The 13,393-nt window shown below is 41.9% G+C and overlaps 1 protein-coding gene across 3 annotated transcripts in view; it reads right to left on the bottom strand.

Annotated features, from left to right (window-relative positions):
* LAMP3 (lysosomal associated membrane protein 3) overlaps positions 1-13,393 on the bottom strand; it is a 39,593-nt gene that overhangs the window by 11,169 nt on the left and 15,031 nt on the right. For all 3 annotated transcript variants that reach the window (XM_017665832.3, XM_017665839.3, XM_017665825.3), the window contains exons 4-5: positions 9,883-9,940; positions 6,743-6,913 (exon numbers count right to left, since the gene is read on the bottom strand). In XM_017665832.3, the coding sequence (XP_017521321.3) occupies positions 6,743-6,913; positions 9,883-9,940 (229 nt within the window). The remainder of the gene's footprint in view (positions 1-6,742; positions 6,914-9,882; positions 9,941-13,393) is intronic.

Genomic DNA, 13,393 nt, shown 5'->3' with positions numbered 1-13,393 from the left:
TTCTTTTTTATTCACCAGTTTAAAAAGTTTATTGCATTAGGTTAGCTCTTTTTGGCTGCTACTGTGATCTTTAAAAACTCTTTTCATTTCACTCTATTAGATAATGAGGAAGAGAAATTTTGTGAGGAAAAAAAAACCAGTTAGCATCTTAACTCCAATTTTTCATTTCATATATTTCTGCAGTGCTTAAATTTTTAAAATGTAATCTACATGTAATTTTTTTGTGTTCACTTTCTTCTTAAAAATTAAGCATTAGTACTGAAGAATAAATTATAACTATTTTAAACAGTTTATTCTATGGGGAAAAAACAAAATTCAGGTACACATTTATGTACATTTGTTAATCAGTGTTTGTTTTGCATATAATTCATATGTCATTCTTCAATCACATGTGAAACCTAGGAATAAAAATTCTCAACAACAATAGTTGTATAATGTTGACAGCATATTCACTATAACAGCCATAATAATACTTTGAACCTTAGAAATGCTTAAAATGCACAAGTAAAAAGGATACCAAATTGTGTTTTTTCTGTATACCTCCAGTTTGTAAAACAGTATTCATGAGAGAGAAATATATCAAAATGAACACTGGATAGGTTATCTCCAGGTAGGTATTAGTGAAGATTTCAGTATCTCTATATATATAGGTTTCAGGAAGAGGAGTAAAATTAGGATGTTCTACCCTCAACAGAAGGGAAAAATTGGGTTGAAACCAGCTGGATGGGCAAGTAGCAGGAGAGCCCAAGGCAAGGGGTGAGCGATGCCAAGGAGGATCAGAAAAGGCCCCCTGAAGAGCTTCCCAGAGTCTTGCCCAGCAGCCTCCAGCCCCGACCCTGAGGAGTGACAAAAGCGGTGCTCGGCAACGAGCCTGGGGCCACTGAAGTGCAAGCAGCACGAGGGAGACCCTCAGGGGGAAAAAGAGCCTGCTTCCCCACGGGCGGGTTTCTGCAGCCTCCATCCCAGCCCTGTCTCCCTCGGGGGCCACCCAGGAAGTCCCTGCAGAAAGTAGGCAGGACTGCAAGGCAGGAACTCATTTGGCATTCATTTACTAGTCATTCAAATGAAATTTTTGCTCTTTCTGGCCACTGGAATGTTAATTCAAAGAAATTTTAAAGATAATTGGCGTGGAAAGGGTAGGTACCAGGAATCCAAGTTTCAGCGGTCACTCCAAATAACTCATTAAAGATGGTAGAAAGGAAAATGTAACCTAAGAGAACCGCCTTACCCTCCCTTATTGCCTTTAATTCCACTTTATCCATCTGCCCTGGGAGAAATTTCCACACAGTAGCAGAAGAACCTTCCTTATGTCATTCTACAGTATGGTTAGTGGCACACTGAGTAAATAACTTGTGCTCTGCGGCATAAAACCTTTCAAGCACCCTTGAGGCAGAGCTGGGAGCGAGACTCTGGAGCCGGGTACCTAGTGATGCCTGTTGGAGGGAGGAGGTGGAGGCAGATGGCACCCTGCCAAAGCCAAACCCTCCCTCTTAGACCTGAGTTGCTTTGGGGAACACTGGGTCCTCACATCCCAGATTTTCAACACCTCCTGTTGTAAGGAGGGAACAAAAATGTGCTGACACTCCAGGCATCTCCAGGGAACTCTTGAAACTCTTGAAACTGCTCTGTGCCCTTCTCACTCGCTCACTTCTGAGAAAGTGGAGAGAGCTGAAATCCCTTATGGGAATGCCAGTACACGCATGCTCTAGATAAGCACTGGCTATAGGCCTGTTGCCAACTTTCATATGCTTCCTGTTACAAATAATGAATGGCACCTCTGGCAAATCAGACAAACAAGAAAACGTCCTGTTAATAAAAGTAGGTAAACCACCCAGAAGTCCATTACTCTCCCTTTTCTCTTTAATAAAACCCCAAATCTCCTATTTAACCAGTACATGCTAGTAGAAAATCATGAATAACATTTCAAGCCATATTTTAATAGAGTTTTTCCTCCAGACATCAGTCACTCCAGTCAGGAAAGCCCTAGTTTATAATTGTTTTAAATAAATGTTTGCTAAAAAAGGGAAGCAGGTAGATCCACCTCTTTTGCTTGACATTTCTGATGGTCCTGATGCCGTGCCTTCCCACCATTGGTGGCCTGAGTGCTAACTAATTTACAAGGATAGACTAGAATCAAAGAAAAATAGAGACGAAGCAGGAAAAAAAAAAAGTGTTAAACAGGCAGACAACCAATAGAGGTAAAGGAATTGGAGAACTAACATTTATTGGGCCTCTTTTGTTTGCCAAGATCTTCGCTATGTGCTCTACATTAAAAAAAGAGATGTTGAAAAGTTTTCTATTTTTCACTAATAATACATTAAATAGTGTAGAATATGTCTTTTTTAAAAATGATAGTCTATTAAAACCATCTGTAATTTAAGTAAATCAGAAATTGGGCAAAATACAGGAGTTTAAAATGACTTTGGGATCTATTTTGAAATGGATTGGTTTTTTAAAGTAATATTTTTTGGAAAACTGGATATTGAGACTTAAAAATATGTAAGAAAGCACTGCACAATTTGAAAATGTCTTTCCCAACCAATCTCCCCTGGCCTATTTGCTTGCTCCTTCTCACAAGCACCCTGCTCCTGTCCCTGACTCTTGTCCCTAATTCTCAAGCCAGCCCTGTGTTATCAGGCATGGAGGGTGGGATTCCAGCCCACATGGCACATCTCCCCATGATAACAGTGGAACATGCGGTGGGGCTACCTTTGACTCAGCCTTCGGTTAGCCCTTTGGTGCAGAGCTGGTTTCCTAATCACATTGGGAGGGTGGGACAGGGAACTAGAGAAGTAGACCCCTTCACCTCAGGCTGAATATGAAGCCAGAATTCCCAAGGCCTTAACTTTGCACATTCTGAAGAAGGTGGGGCTTTACATGCATTCATATCCTCTAGTGGGTCTCTCTCTGGCCACCAGGCATGCTGTTAGCAAAATGACAAGCAGCCCTGCGATACTCAGGCCCACAGCCAGAGGGGCTTCTCTCCTGTTTCTGTCACTGAAGCAGGCATCCGCTGCAAGTGAAGTCAGAGCAACAGGTGTTACAGGCTGCCCACAGCGCTGGGAAGTGATACTTCCCTGCATGCCTCAGCTTTACTGAGAAGGAAACCAAGGGCGGGGGTTGGGGCTTCTGGGCCCCGTGCCTGCTGCCTCAGACAAGCAGATGGGTTCATGCAGAGGGAAAGGGTTAATGCAATGATCTGAAACTTGCAGGGCTTGTAACCATTTAAGGAGTGTGTCAAATTGCAGATACCCAGGCCCCATGCCCAAGAAATCATGATGCAGAGAGGGGGGGGTGCCCAGGTGATTCAGATGCAGCCGGGAGGCAGGTCCAACTCTGAGAAACATCGGTTTGCTCCGGTTCAGAACTGTATCTTGTCTCTCAAGCCAGAATAAGGCCTGGAGCCATGTTCCCCAACACTGGAAATGGGGACATGCACCAAATCATGTGGTCAAAGTTTTCTATTCAAACAGGGTTTCTATTCAAAAAGGGGCTGCTGGACAGACTAGGACTCTGAGTACCGGAGGAACCTTGTGCAGGTTCTGGGATTGTAGAGAGGAGGGGTTGAGAGTGTGGGAATCTGGAGCCTATTATTTGGGATGGCCATTCTCTTTGATCAGGCACAGAGTTTTCATTTGCTGGTTCTTTTCCAGCGTTTTTGGGCACCTGTTGAAATGCCAGCCATTGGTCAGGACTCCTCTGTCCCGCCGCCCGGCCTTGGGCCTGCCCTGCCTTCCATGGACCCCGCGGGCTCTCTGCCAGTGTCTCTTTACCACCACAGTGTACATGCACTTTCCTTGTCAACAGGCTCATTTTTTCCTTATCTCCTACTCTGGTAGAATCTATCATTTACAGCATGACATCTATCTTCCCATTTGAGCATCTTATATGAAGTTTGAAGCACAAAGAATGGGAATATGGAGGTGAGCTGAAGCAGTGCAGTGCAATGAACAAAAGAAGTAATTTGGAGGTATAATTGAATGGGTTTTTGGACAGCTACATGCAAGAGAATGGAACTGGATTACTGTCTAACCCCATAAACAAAAGTAAACTCACAATGGATCAAAGACCTGAATGTAAGTCATGAAACCATAAAACTCTTAGAAGAAAGAAAACATAGGCAAAAGTCTCTTGAATATAAACATGAGCAACTTTTTCCTGAACGCATCTCCTTGGGCAAGGGAAACAAAAGCAAAAACAAACAAATGGAATTACATCAAGCTAAAAGCTTCTGTACAGCGAAGGACACCTTCAGCAGAACAAAAAGGCATCCTACAGTATGGGAGAATGTATTTGCAAATGACATATCCGACAAGGGGTTAACATCCAAAATATATAAAGTCACATGCCTCAACACCCAAAAGACAAGTAACCCTATTAAAAAATGGGTGGAGGATATGAACAGACACTTCTCCAAAGAAGAAATTCAGATGGCCAACAGGCACATGAAAAGATGCTCCACATCACTAATTATCAGGGAAATGCAAATTAAAACCACAATGAGATATCACCTCACACCAGTTAGGATGGCCAACATAGAAAAGACTAGGAACAACAAATGCTGGCGAGGATGTGGAGAAAGAGGAACCCTCCTACACTGCTGGTGGGAATGTAAATTAGTTCAAACATTGTGGAAAGCAATATGGAGGTTCCTCATAAAACTAAAAATAGAAATACCATTTGACGCAGGAATTCCACTTCTAGGAATTTACCCAAAGAATATAATTTCTCAGATTCAAAAAGACATATGCACCCCTATGTTTACTGCAGCACTATTTGCAATAGCCAAGATATGCAAGCGACCTAAGTGTCCATCAGTAGATGAATGGATAAAGAAGATGTGGTACATATACACATTGGAATACAATTCAGCCATAAGAAAAAACAAATCCTACCATTTGCAACAACATGGATGGAGCTGGTATAATGCTCAATGAAATAAGCCAGGTGGAGAAAAATACCAAATTATTCTCTCATTTGTGGAGTATAACAACGAAGCAAAACTGAAGGAACAAAAAACAGCAGCAGACAGATAGACTCCAAGAAGGGACTAGTGGTTACCAAAGGGGAGGGGTGTGGGAGGGCAGGTGGGGAGGGAGGGAGAAGGGGATTGAGGGGTATCATGATCAGTGCACATGGTGTGTGTGGGGTCACAGGGAAGACAGTGTAGCACAGAGAAGACAAGTAGTGGCTCTGTGGCATCTTACTACACTGATGGACAGTGACTGCAGTGGGGTATGGGGGTGGGACTTGATAATAAGGGTGAATATAGTAACCACATTGTTTTCTTGTGAAAACTTCATAAGAGTGTATACCAATGACACCTTAATATAAAAAATGTGAAAAAAAAAAAGAATTGAACAGGTTTTGTGGTATTTATATGAGACAGTGAAGGAGGGAGAGGAAAAAGTGAAAAGATAGCTTTTCTCCATCTCCCTGGGGTGCTGCTAATCGAGTCGATGTGTGCTGTGGACAGGGTTTATTTCTCACCTCTGCCAGTAAAAGGGTTCCCAGACTTGCTCGCTTCCTGCCTCACAGAGGTTCTGAGGGGGAGGAACAGCACATGTGTTCCTCATGTTTAAGATCACATGATTAATCAGAGATTTTGCAAACTTTCAAAATGAATTTTTAAAAGAGTTTCCCCAAGTTGAAGTTTTGAGACAAGATGACAAAGAGGGGGCAGCACCTACCAGCAAAATTTAATATTTAACCTTAGCACTGTGGTAAATGTCCAAAATGAGAGTAACAACTGAAAGACTTAGACAAAACCTACAAAAATCAGCGGATCTGAGGCAAGCAACACTTTAATTCTCCTTGGCTACATGTTTCCAGCAAGTCTATCAGAAGTTTTCTGCAGACACATATCCAGCTTTGTAATGTGACTCAGCGAGAAATCGGATTCACAGTACAGAAATTTAATTCACAGCTAAACTTCTTACTAAATCTCTTTATGATGATTGAGAGGGACTCATAATGTCATTGACTTAGTAGGAGATGGATGTTCTAGAAACTGAAGTTCACTTCCTGGACATACATAAAAATCCTTGTAACTCTGCTATCCCCACAGGTAGAGAAGGGCATTTTCTGGAAAATCACCCTGGTCTGCCCCTGGCCTTCTTTCTAGGACCTGCTTCCCTCTGTCTGGTTAAAAACCAAAGCAGAAGTTGCATGGAAACCAAGACTACTATGAGAAAGCACCAATCAGGTAGAATAGCTCACAACTGGAAAGAGGTGGTTCAATAGAGTTCATTTCTATGTTGAATTATGACATCTCTTTTCCCTCTGGCAAGTGGGAAAGAATCTATTCTGAAATCTTAAATTTTAGGCAATACTAAATTCAGGATCTTTAAGTATTCTCCAAATATACCCAAGTTTACCAGTACTAACATCTTGTAAAGGGAAAGTGATGGTGTTTCTGACTCATTGATTGAGTGTGTATGTGTTTCAGTGACTCAGACTCTCTGTTTTGGTCAGACAAGAAGAAAGTCCTCTGCTGTGGGAGAGCAGTGGACATAAATGGGTTAAGGTATCTGATTTTGAGGTTGGTTTTGATTCACAGCGGAATGGTGGGAGGGTGGTTTGGCCAGAGAAACTTGGCCCTACAAGCTTTGTGAAATCATATCGTTGGAGGAAGCTCATGTGATTCTCATCCCTTTTATAGTTTCAGACAAACAATAACAACTTGAAATTACCCCTGGGCCTGTGAAGTTTATGTTTGGGCCAGGATCAACCTTTAACTCACCATTTCCAAAGTGGTCATCTTCAAAATCAAAGGCTTGAAGTCGGACATTCATTGTTTTCAGCTGAAGGTGGGTTGACAGTTGCATGCTCTGCTCACTCACGCATTTGAAGGAATGCCCAACCATAGTCTCAAACATCACCACTGCACTTTTCATTCCCTGGTAAATTTTCTCTAAAAATCACAAAAGTAAAACACAGACATATAAGAATCTTGGCATCTATCCACTGAGTTCCAGCTGTTGCAGTTAAATGGCCTTCCTTTAGATGGGGCTTCCTGGGCTCTGCCTCCTCACGAAAACCACCCTGTGCTCTTTGGGGGCTTTCGCTGGGGCTCTGGAGTGCACAGGGGCAACCTCACATGAACTGGAAGGTGGTACCACTGAAACAGGAACTTTGGGGATGTTTTCTTCAGTTATTTTAAATTTCCAAGGGAAGAGTTGGTGGGGACTATTATCAGTGCTTTGGGGACTTCAGTGAAGTGCCCACAAAACCTTCAGAAATAACAGAAATAAGACTGCTCTCTGAGACCTCACATGAACTCTCAATGAATCAGAGCAGAGACATGCCGTGGCACCAAGCAGAGCACCCGCCTATCAGCAGACTGACTGTATTTATATTGCAAAATGAAGGAGTAAGCCCATCCTTAGGGGGGTTGCTGCACAGAGAAAGGAGGGCCCAGCTCTGCCTGTCTGAGCGCTGTTAGGACGAGAAGTGCCCACTCAAGTGCTGGCTCTGTTTTGACAGCTACACCCTTTTCAAGGAGGTGTATGCTTCAAGGCAGATAGGGTTAAATATTTTAATTATATAATTAACTCTATTTGCTCTGATTTCATGCTCACCAGGAACTCCTCTGATTATACTCTGGCTTCCTGAATAGGAGCAAATTTGCTGGCCAGAGGATTCAACTGTCCCCTTGGCAGTTGCAGTGAGAAAAAGTTGCATAATAAATGAACAGTTGGCATTCTGATTTTTTACACAGTATCACGACCTTGGTTTAACATCAGTCTTCTCAAAGAGACAGCTGCTACCTAAGGGTATGCCAGTAGCCCCTGGGATTGAGGACAGGACTATGCACCTCAGTGAACTAACCAAAGTTGTGCCTCCAAGGAATACCCATGGGCTGTGAGGGACGGAGCTCCTTTCCTGCCTCTGTGGGTGCATTTGCCTGTGCAGAGATAATATTCCAAACTGAGGGTCTGCTTGCTGTGTGCCGGGTATAGGACAAGTATGTTACATGCACATTCCTGTTTAATTCTCATAACAGTCTTTTGAGTTAGGTAGTAATGTCTCCATTCTACAGATGAAGGAAGAGAGAGTCAGAGAGTGGAAAACATTTGCCTGAGATCATACAGTTAGTAAGTGGTATTTGGACTCAAGCAGTCTGATTCTGATCTTAACCACTATGCTCTTATGTCCCCTACCATTACTGTAGTATTTACTGTAGACTCTTACATTTGCACATGCAAATGTCCTACATGTACTGAGTTATCGTGTACACTACTGTGTCATGTGTTAAATCCCAGTGTTGTCTACATTACTGCTCCAAGTAACATCACTGTGGCCATTACTGCTGTAATGACAACTCAGTACTGCTCCCAATGACACCATCACCGCTGACATGAACTTCTCCCTAGCTGTGACTATCACAGCTCCTGCTGCTGCTGCTGAGCCTTGCTTTTTGGGACCTAGAATTGTTTTACCTCTCCCTCCGCCTCTGAATTCGTTTCTGATCTGGCTTTCCCTTCCCCTGACTCTTGAGGTATTATTGCCATGCTTAGTGATACATTAGCTGATTTGTTAGCATACACGATATTCAGTCCCCAGCCTGCATGAGTCCACTGATCTGGGAGAGCTAATGTATAGGAAAGTGACTTGTTCAATATGACATCTTTACACTAACCAATAACCAGTGAAAACATCTTCTTGAACAATATCAATATAATAAAGCTAATGTTTTAAATAAACATTTCTTCACATTTTCATGTCTTGATGAGTTTGTTTAATGAAAGTTCCTTAATAAGGTAAGTTTAAGCCAGTCATGAGATAGGAGAAAACATACGAAAACGCTTAGGACAGTACCTGGCGCAGAGGAAGTACTCAATAATGGTTTGTTATCTAAGTCTAGGCTTTCCAGAGAAACAATTGAGGCATCTGAGAAAATCCCCTGATTTTACTTTTACTAGAAAAGTAAAAGATTTACTTTTCTAGAGGAGAACATTGTAGGAGTTCTCTCAAATGGCTGCATGGTGGCAATTCTCTACACAGCAACCAAAGTGAACCTTTATAAGTGTACATTTGATGTATCATTTACCCACCCAAACCCTCCAATGGCATCATTTCACCCCTTAGAATAAAAATCCAAAGTCCTCATCTTGCCTTGCCCACAGCCCCTACATGCTCTGGCCTGGCTGCCCCTCAGACCTCATCTAGCCCATCCCTGGACATAGTAGCAGGTTCACGCCTTAGGACCTGTGCACCTGTTGTTCCTGCCACATGGAAAGACCTTTCCTAGGCCCAGATGTCCCCAAATGGGGGTATCACTCTGTTCCAACCTCACCTCCTTAGAGAGGCCTTCTGTCCCTGAGGGCTTCCCTAAGGCCATGCCTAAATGTCTTCCTAGTGATCTCTACCCCCACCCTGCTTGTACTTGCTCATAGAACTCATCACTACTTCATTGTATGTTACAATTTAAATTTAATGTGTCTGTTTATAGTCCTTTCCCCACTTCCAGAATGTAAGTTTCCTGAGGACAAGGACTGTATGTTTGGATAATTCTGGATCTCCGTGCCTACTACAAGGCTTAGCACCTAACAGACACTAACTACATCCTCATAGCATGCACGACTCTGAGAGTACAGAATAAACTGCACTAGCACAGCAAACCTGTCCAAAAGTCACTGAATTCTTCACTGTTGCTGGTAATGATCTCTGACATAATGCAGTCCAGTCTCCTTCACCAGCATGTGGGCAGACTGAAGCACTTGAAGATATAGTGAGCAGCCCAAAGTTATAGTGTTGGTTCCTCTCTTCATCTGCTTCTCAAGAGCGGCATCAAAGAGTCATGAATTGACTGGAATGAAAAACGAACTAACCAGAAACACAGTGTCGCCGCTGGTAGGGTAACCTGCTCTAACTACTTACCTGGGTTTGAAACAGTCAAATAGGCTCCCACTTCACTGACATAGTATGAATCTTCCTCCTGTAAAACAGCAATGTGTTAATCTTTGGGTGATCTCTGTTTTCATATGTATGATACTGGCTTACAAACTTTATTTAGGCAGGATTCCAGTCATTAATTCCTCTACATGAGGGTTGGTGGGGGTTGGTATGGAGCCATATTGTGTTTGAAAATGTCAAAAGAAGTACATATACCACACAATAAACAAATGAGTAATAGCTTGCCCTTGGCCCCAAGTTTCTCTACTAAACTACAGGCTGTTGCTCAGCCTGAAATTCAAATTCCACAGGTAAGTTTTGAATCCCTTCAGCTGGGCCAAGTTTCCCTTTGTTAAAATGCAAATATGTCTGGAAGGAAAAAGGCTGAAAGGGCATACATTAATGTTTACTAGTAACTAATACCTTAGACTAGGGATTCAAACTGAGACCATTCATCCTTAAGGCTACTGTGGTTGGACTTCATGGGATCCATAAACCTTCTGGGAAAATAGCGTGTTCAAAATTGTGTGTCTTTTCCTGTGTAGGGCATCAATTACTTTAAGCAGATTAATGGGTTCACGTCTCCAAAATGGTTAGATGGGGCCACCATGAGGGATCCTGGGAAGAAATGGTTTACCCTGAGATCCCTGAGTGTTCTCTAGAAGAAGACCCCAGCTGGTTATGTTCAGAAATTTAAGCAGTGCTCCACATTTTGTCCAGGAACTGTCCTTTTAGAAAAACAAAACAAACAAACAAATTGCAAAACAGCCCTATAACCCAAGAGACTGAGGGTGTGAAATAGTAAAAGGTATTGGATATGAAAGGGCAAGTTGAAAAAGAAGTTTTTATTTATTTATTTTTTTTAAATTTTTTTTAACTTTAATGTAGTTTATATACAATATTATGTTTGTTTCAGGTATACAACATAATGATTTGACAATTATATACATTACTAAATGCTCACCACAAGTGTAGTTGCTGTCATCATACAAAGGTAATACCATATAGACTATATTCCCTATGCTGTTCTTTCATCCTGTGACTTACATATTTTATAATTGGAAGTTTGTACCTCTTTATCCCCTTTACCTATGTTACCCATTCCCCTACTCCTTCTGTTGCCAGGTAGCTGCATCTGGGAGGTCACTAGATAAAGCATGAGGAGAATCCTCAATGTGGATGGGGGAAGATTCTTGACTCTGGACAAGAAAGAATTCTCAAACAGGCCAGATGAGTGTAGGTAAAGAAGGAATTTATTAAAGAAAGAGCAGCAGGGAATGGCAGCTTCCTTGCAGGCAGCAGAGAACAGGGAAGTGCAGAGGGAAAGAAGTAAGGTTCTTGGCCTACGGCAGATTCCCTTGACAACTTTTTTTTTTTTTTTTTTTAAATGACAAAATGTTTATTGGCAAATCTGTTGATGAGGACGTGGATAGGTAGTCATTGAACTATTCTTGCAACTTTTCTGTAGGTTAAAAATTTTTTTTTTTTTGAGAGGGCATCTCTCATAGTTATTGATCAAATGGTTGTTTACAACAATAAAATTCAGTATAGGGGGGTCAACGCTCAATGTACAATCATTAATCCATCTCAAGCCTAATTCTCGTCAGTCTCCAATCTTCTGAAGCATAACGAACAAGTTCTTACATGGTGAACAAATTCTTACATAGTGAATAAATTCTTACATGGTGAACAGTACAAGGGCATTCACAGAAACTTTCGGTTTTGATCCTGCATTATGACCTATAAACAATCAGGTCAAATATGAATATTCGTTTGATTTTTGTACTTGATTTATATGTTGATCCCACATTTCTCCTATTATTATTATTATTTTTATTTTTAATAAAATGCTGAAGTGGTAGGTAGATGCAAGATAAAGGTAGAAAACATAGTTTAGTGCTGTAAGAAGGCAAATGTAGATGATCAGATGATCAGGTGTGTGCCTATGGACTAAGTATTAATCCAGGCTAGACAAGGGCAGCAAGACATCCACGGATGCAGAAGATTTCTCTCAAAGCAGGGGGGGTGAGAAGTTTTTATTTTTTAAAGTAGGTGATTTACAGTGTTACTGCTTCTAAACACTAATTTGAAAACTATTCACAAGTAAGAGGTGCAAAAACCAGTAGAACAACTAAATCATATCTGAAGTTTACCTTTGGAAGTTTCAAATCTAGTCATTACAGAAGTTTAACAATAATAATCTTGACTACATTGTAGTCTATTTATATATTATTTGTGAATGAAATGATGACTCCTTGCACAATATAAATGTTCCAGAAATATAAACTATTGCTAAGGTTACTGCTGATGCACTGAACTCTAGATCCTATGATTCATTGAATAGTATCCACCACATCCTGGCTTGTTACTTTGCAGACACTGTAGCAGGCACCTCTTCTTCACAACACCCAAGAGAGGTAATGGAGCTCAGTGACTTGTACAAGGTCACAGCCCTAAGAGGTGGCAGGGGAAGATATGACCCCAAGCTGCCTGTCTCCAAGTCTAGCCTTTAGCCTCTCATGTCTACTCCAGACCAGCCATTTCTCTAGGTACTGGGAGAAGACTAAGCCTGGCTTCTTCCTTCAAGGTGCTCAGTGTCTGGTCTCAAAGGCAACTTGAACAATGTGCTTGGATCATCTGTTTGTCTTAGAGAGAAACGTCTGTGACCCAGGCCCTTTTGGGGTCTTTCTCATACCATTTCATGTTATTCTTTATTGGGGGTCCCTTTTGGTATAAGAGAGACCTGTACTTCAGGCCCCAGAGTCACTGATACAAGACCCTGATCCATCCTAAGGCAGAGAGGATCTGCTGAAGCAGATAGTGACGTGAACCTGATGTTGTTTTTGCATTGGTTGGGCTGAGTGTGAGATTGATTTGAGGGGCAGCACCACAGTGACAAGGCCAGCTTGGAGCTCCCTGGGAGATGTCCTAGAATCTTCCCTTCCTGTGCCATCTCTTTGATCTATCCTCCTAAGGTAAGGATGCTTTTGTTTCTGTAAAGGCTTCACTGTTTACTAAGTGCATGCTTTCCCGTACATTGCCTCCTTTGATCCTCACAACAACCCCCCGAGACAGAATAAATATTATTAGCCATTTTGCAGCTAAGAACAGAGGCTCAGAGGAATTAAGAATCTACCTCTGATTCACATTGTGAGACAAAGCAAGGTCTTGAATACAGGTCCTGCCTTACATTTCCCTTCATGGGACATGTGGTTACAGACAAAAATTCATTGTGCAAGAACTTTCACATTCCCTGAAAAGCAGTTGCCTATATATGAATAGCCATCTGTTGGAAGCAGGACCAGCTACATAATTTGTGGGGCCTGGTACAAAGTGAAAATGTAGGATCTCTTGTTCAAAAATCATTTAAAATTTCAAGAGGTGACCCCAAAGCATTAAACCAAGCATGGGCCCTGCTGACTGCGCAGCATATGCTCATGAAGCCAGGCCTCATAGGAGGGCTCTTCCTGCTCCATGTGAATCAGCTCTCTATGGG

Source organism: Manis javanica, chromosome 3 (genome assembly GCF_040802235.1).
Source record: "Manis javanica isolate MJ-LG chromosome 3, MJ_LKY, whole genome shotgun sequence".
In the NCBI taxonomy this organism is placed as follows: domain Eukaryota; kingdom Metazoa; phylum Chordata; class Mammalia; order Pholidota; family Manidae; genus Manis; species Manis javanica.
Note: the sequence above shows the minus strand (reverse complement) of the source record. Positions and strands in the feature narration are given on the sequence as shown.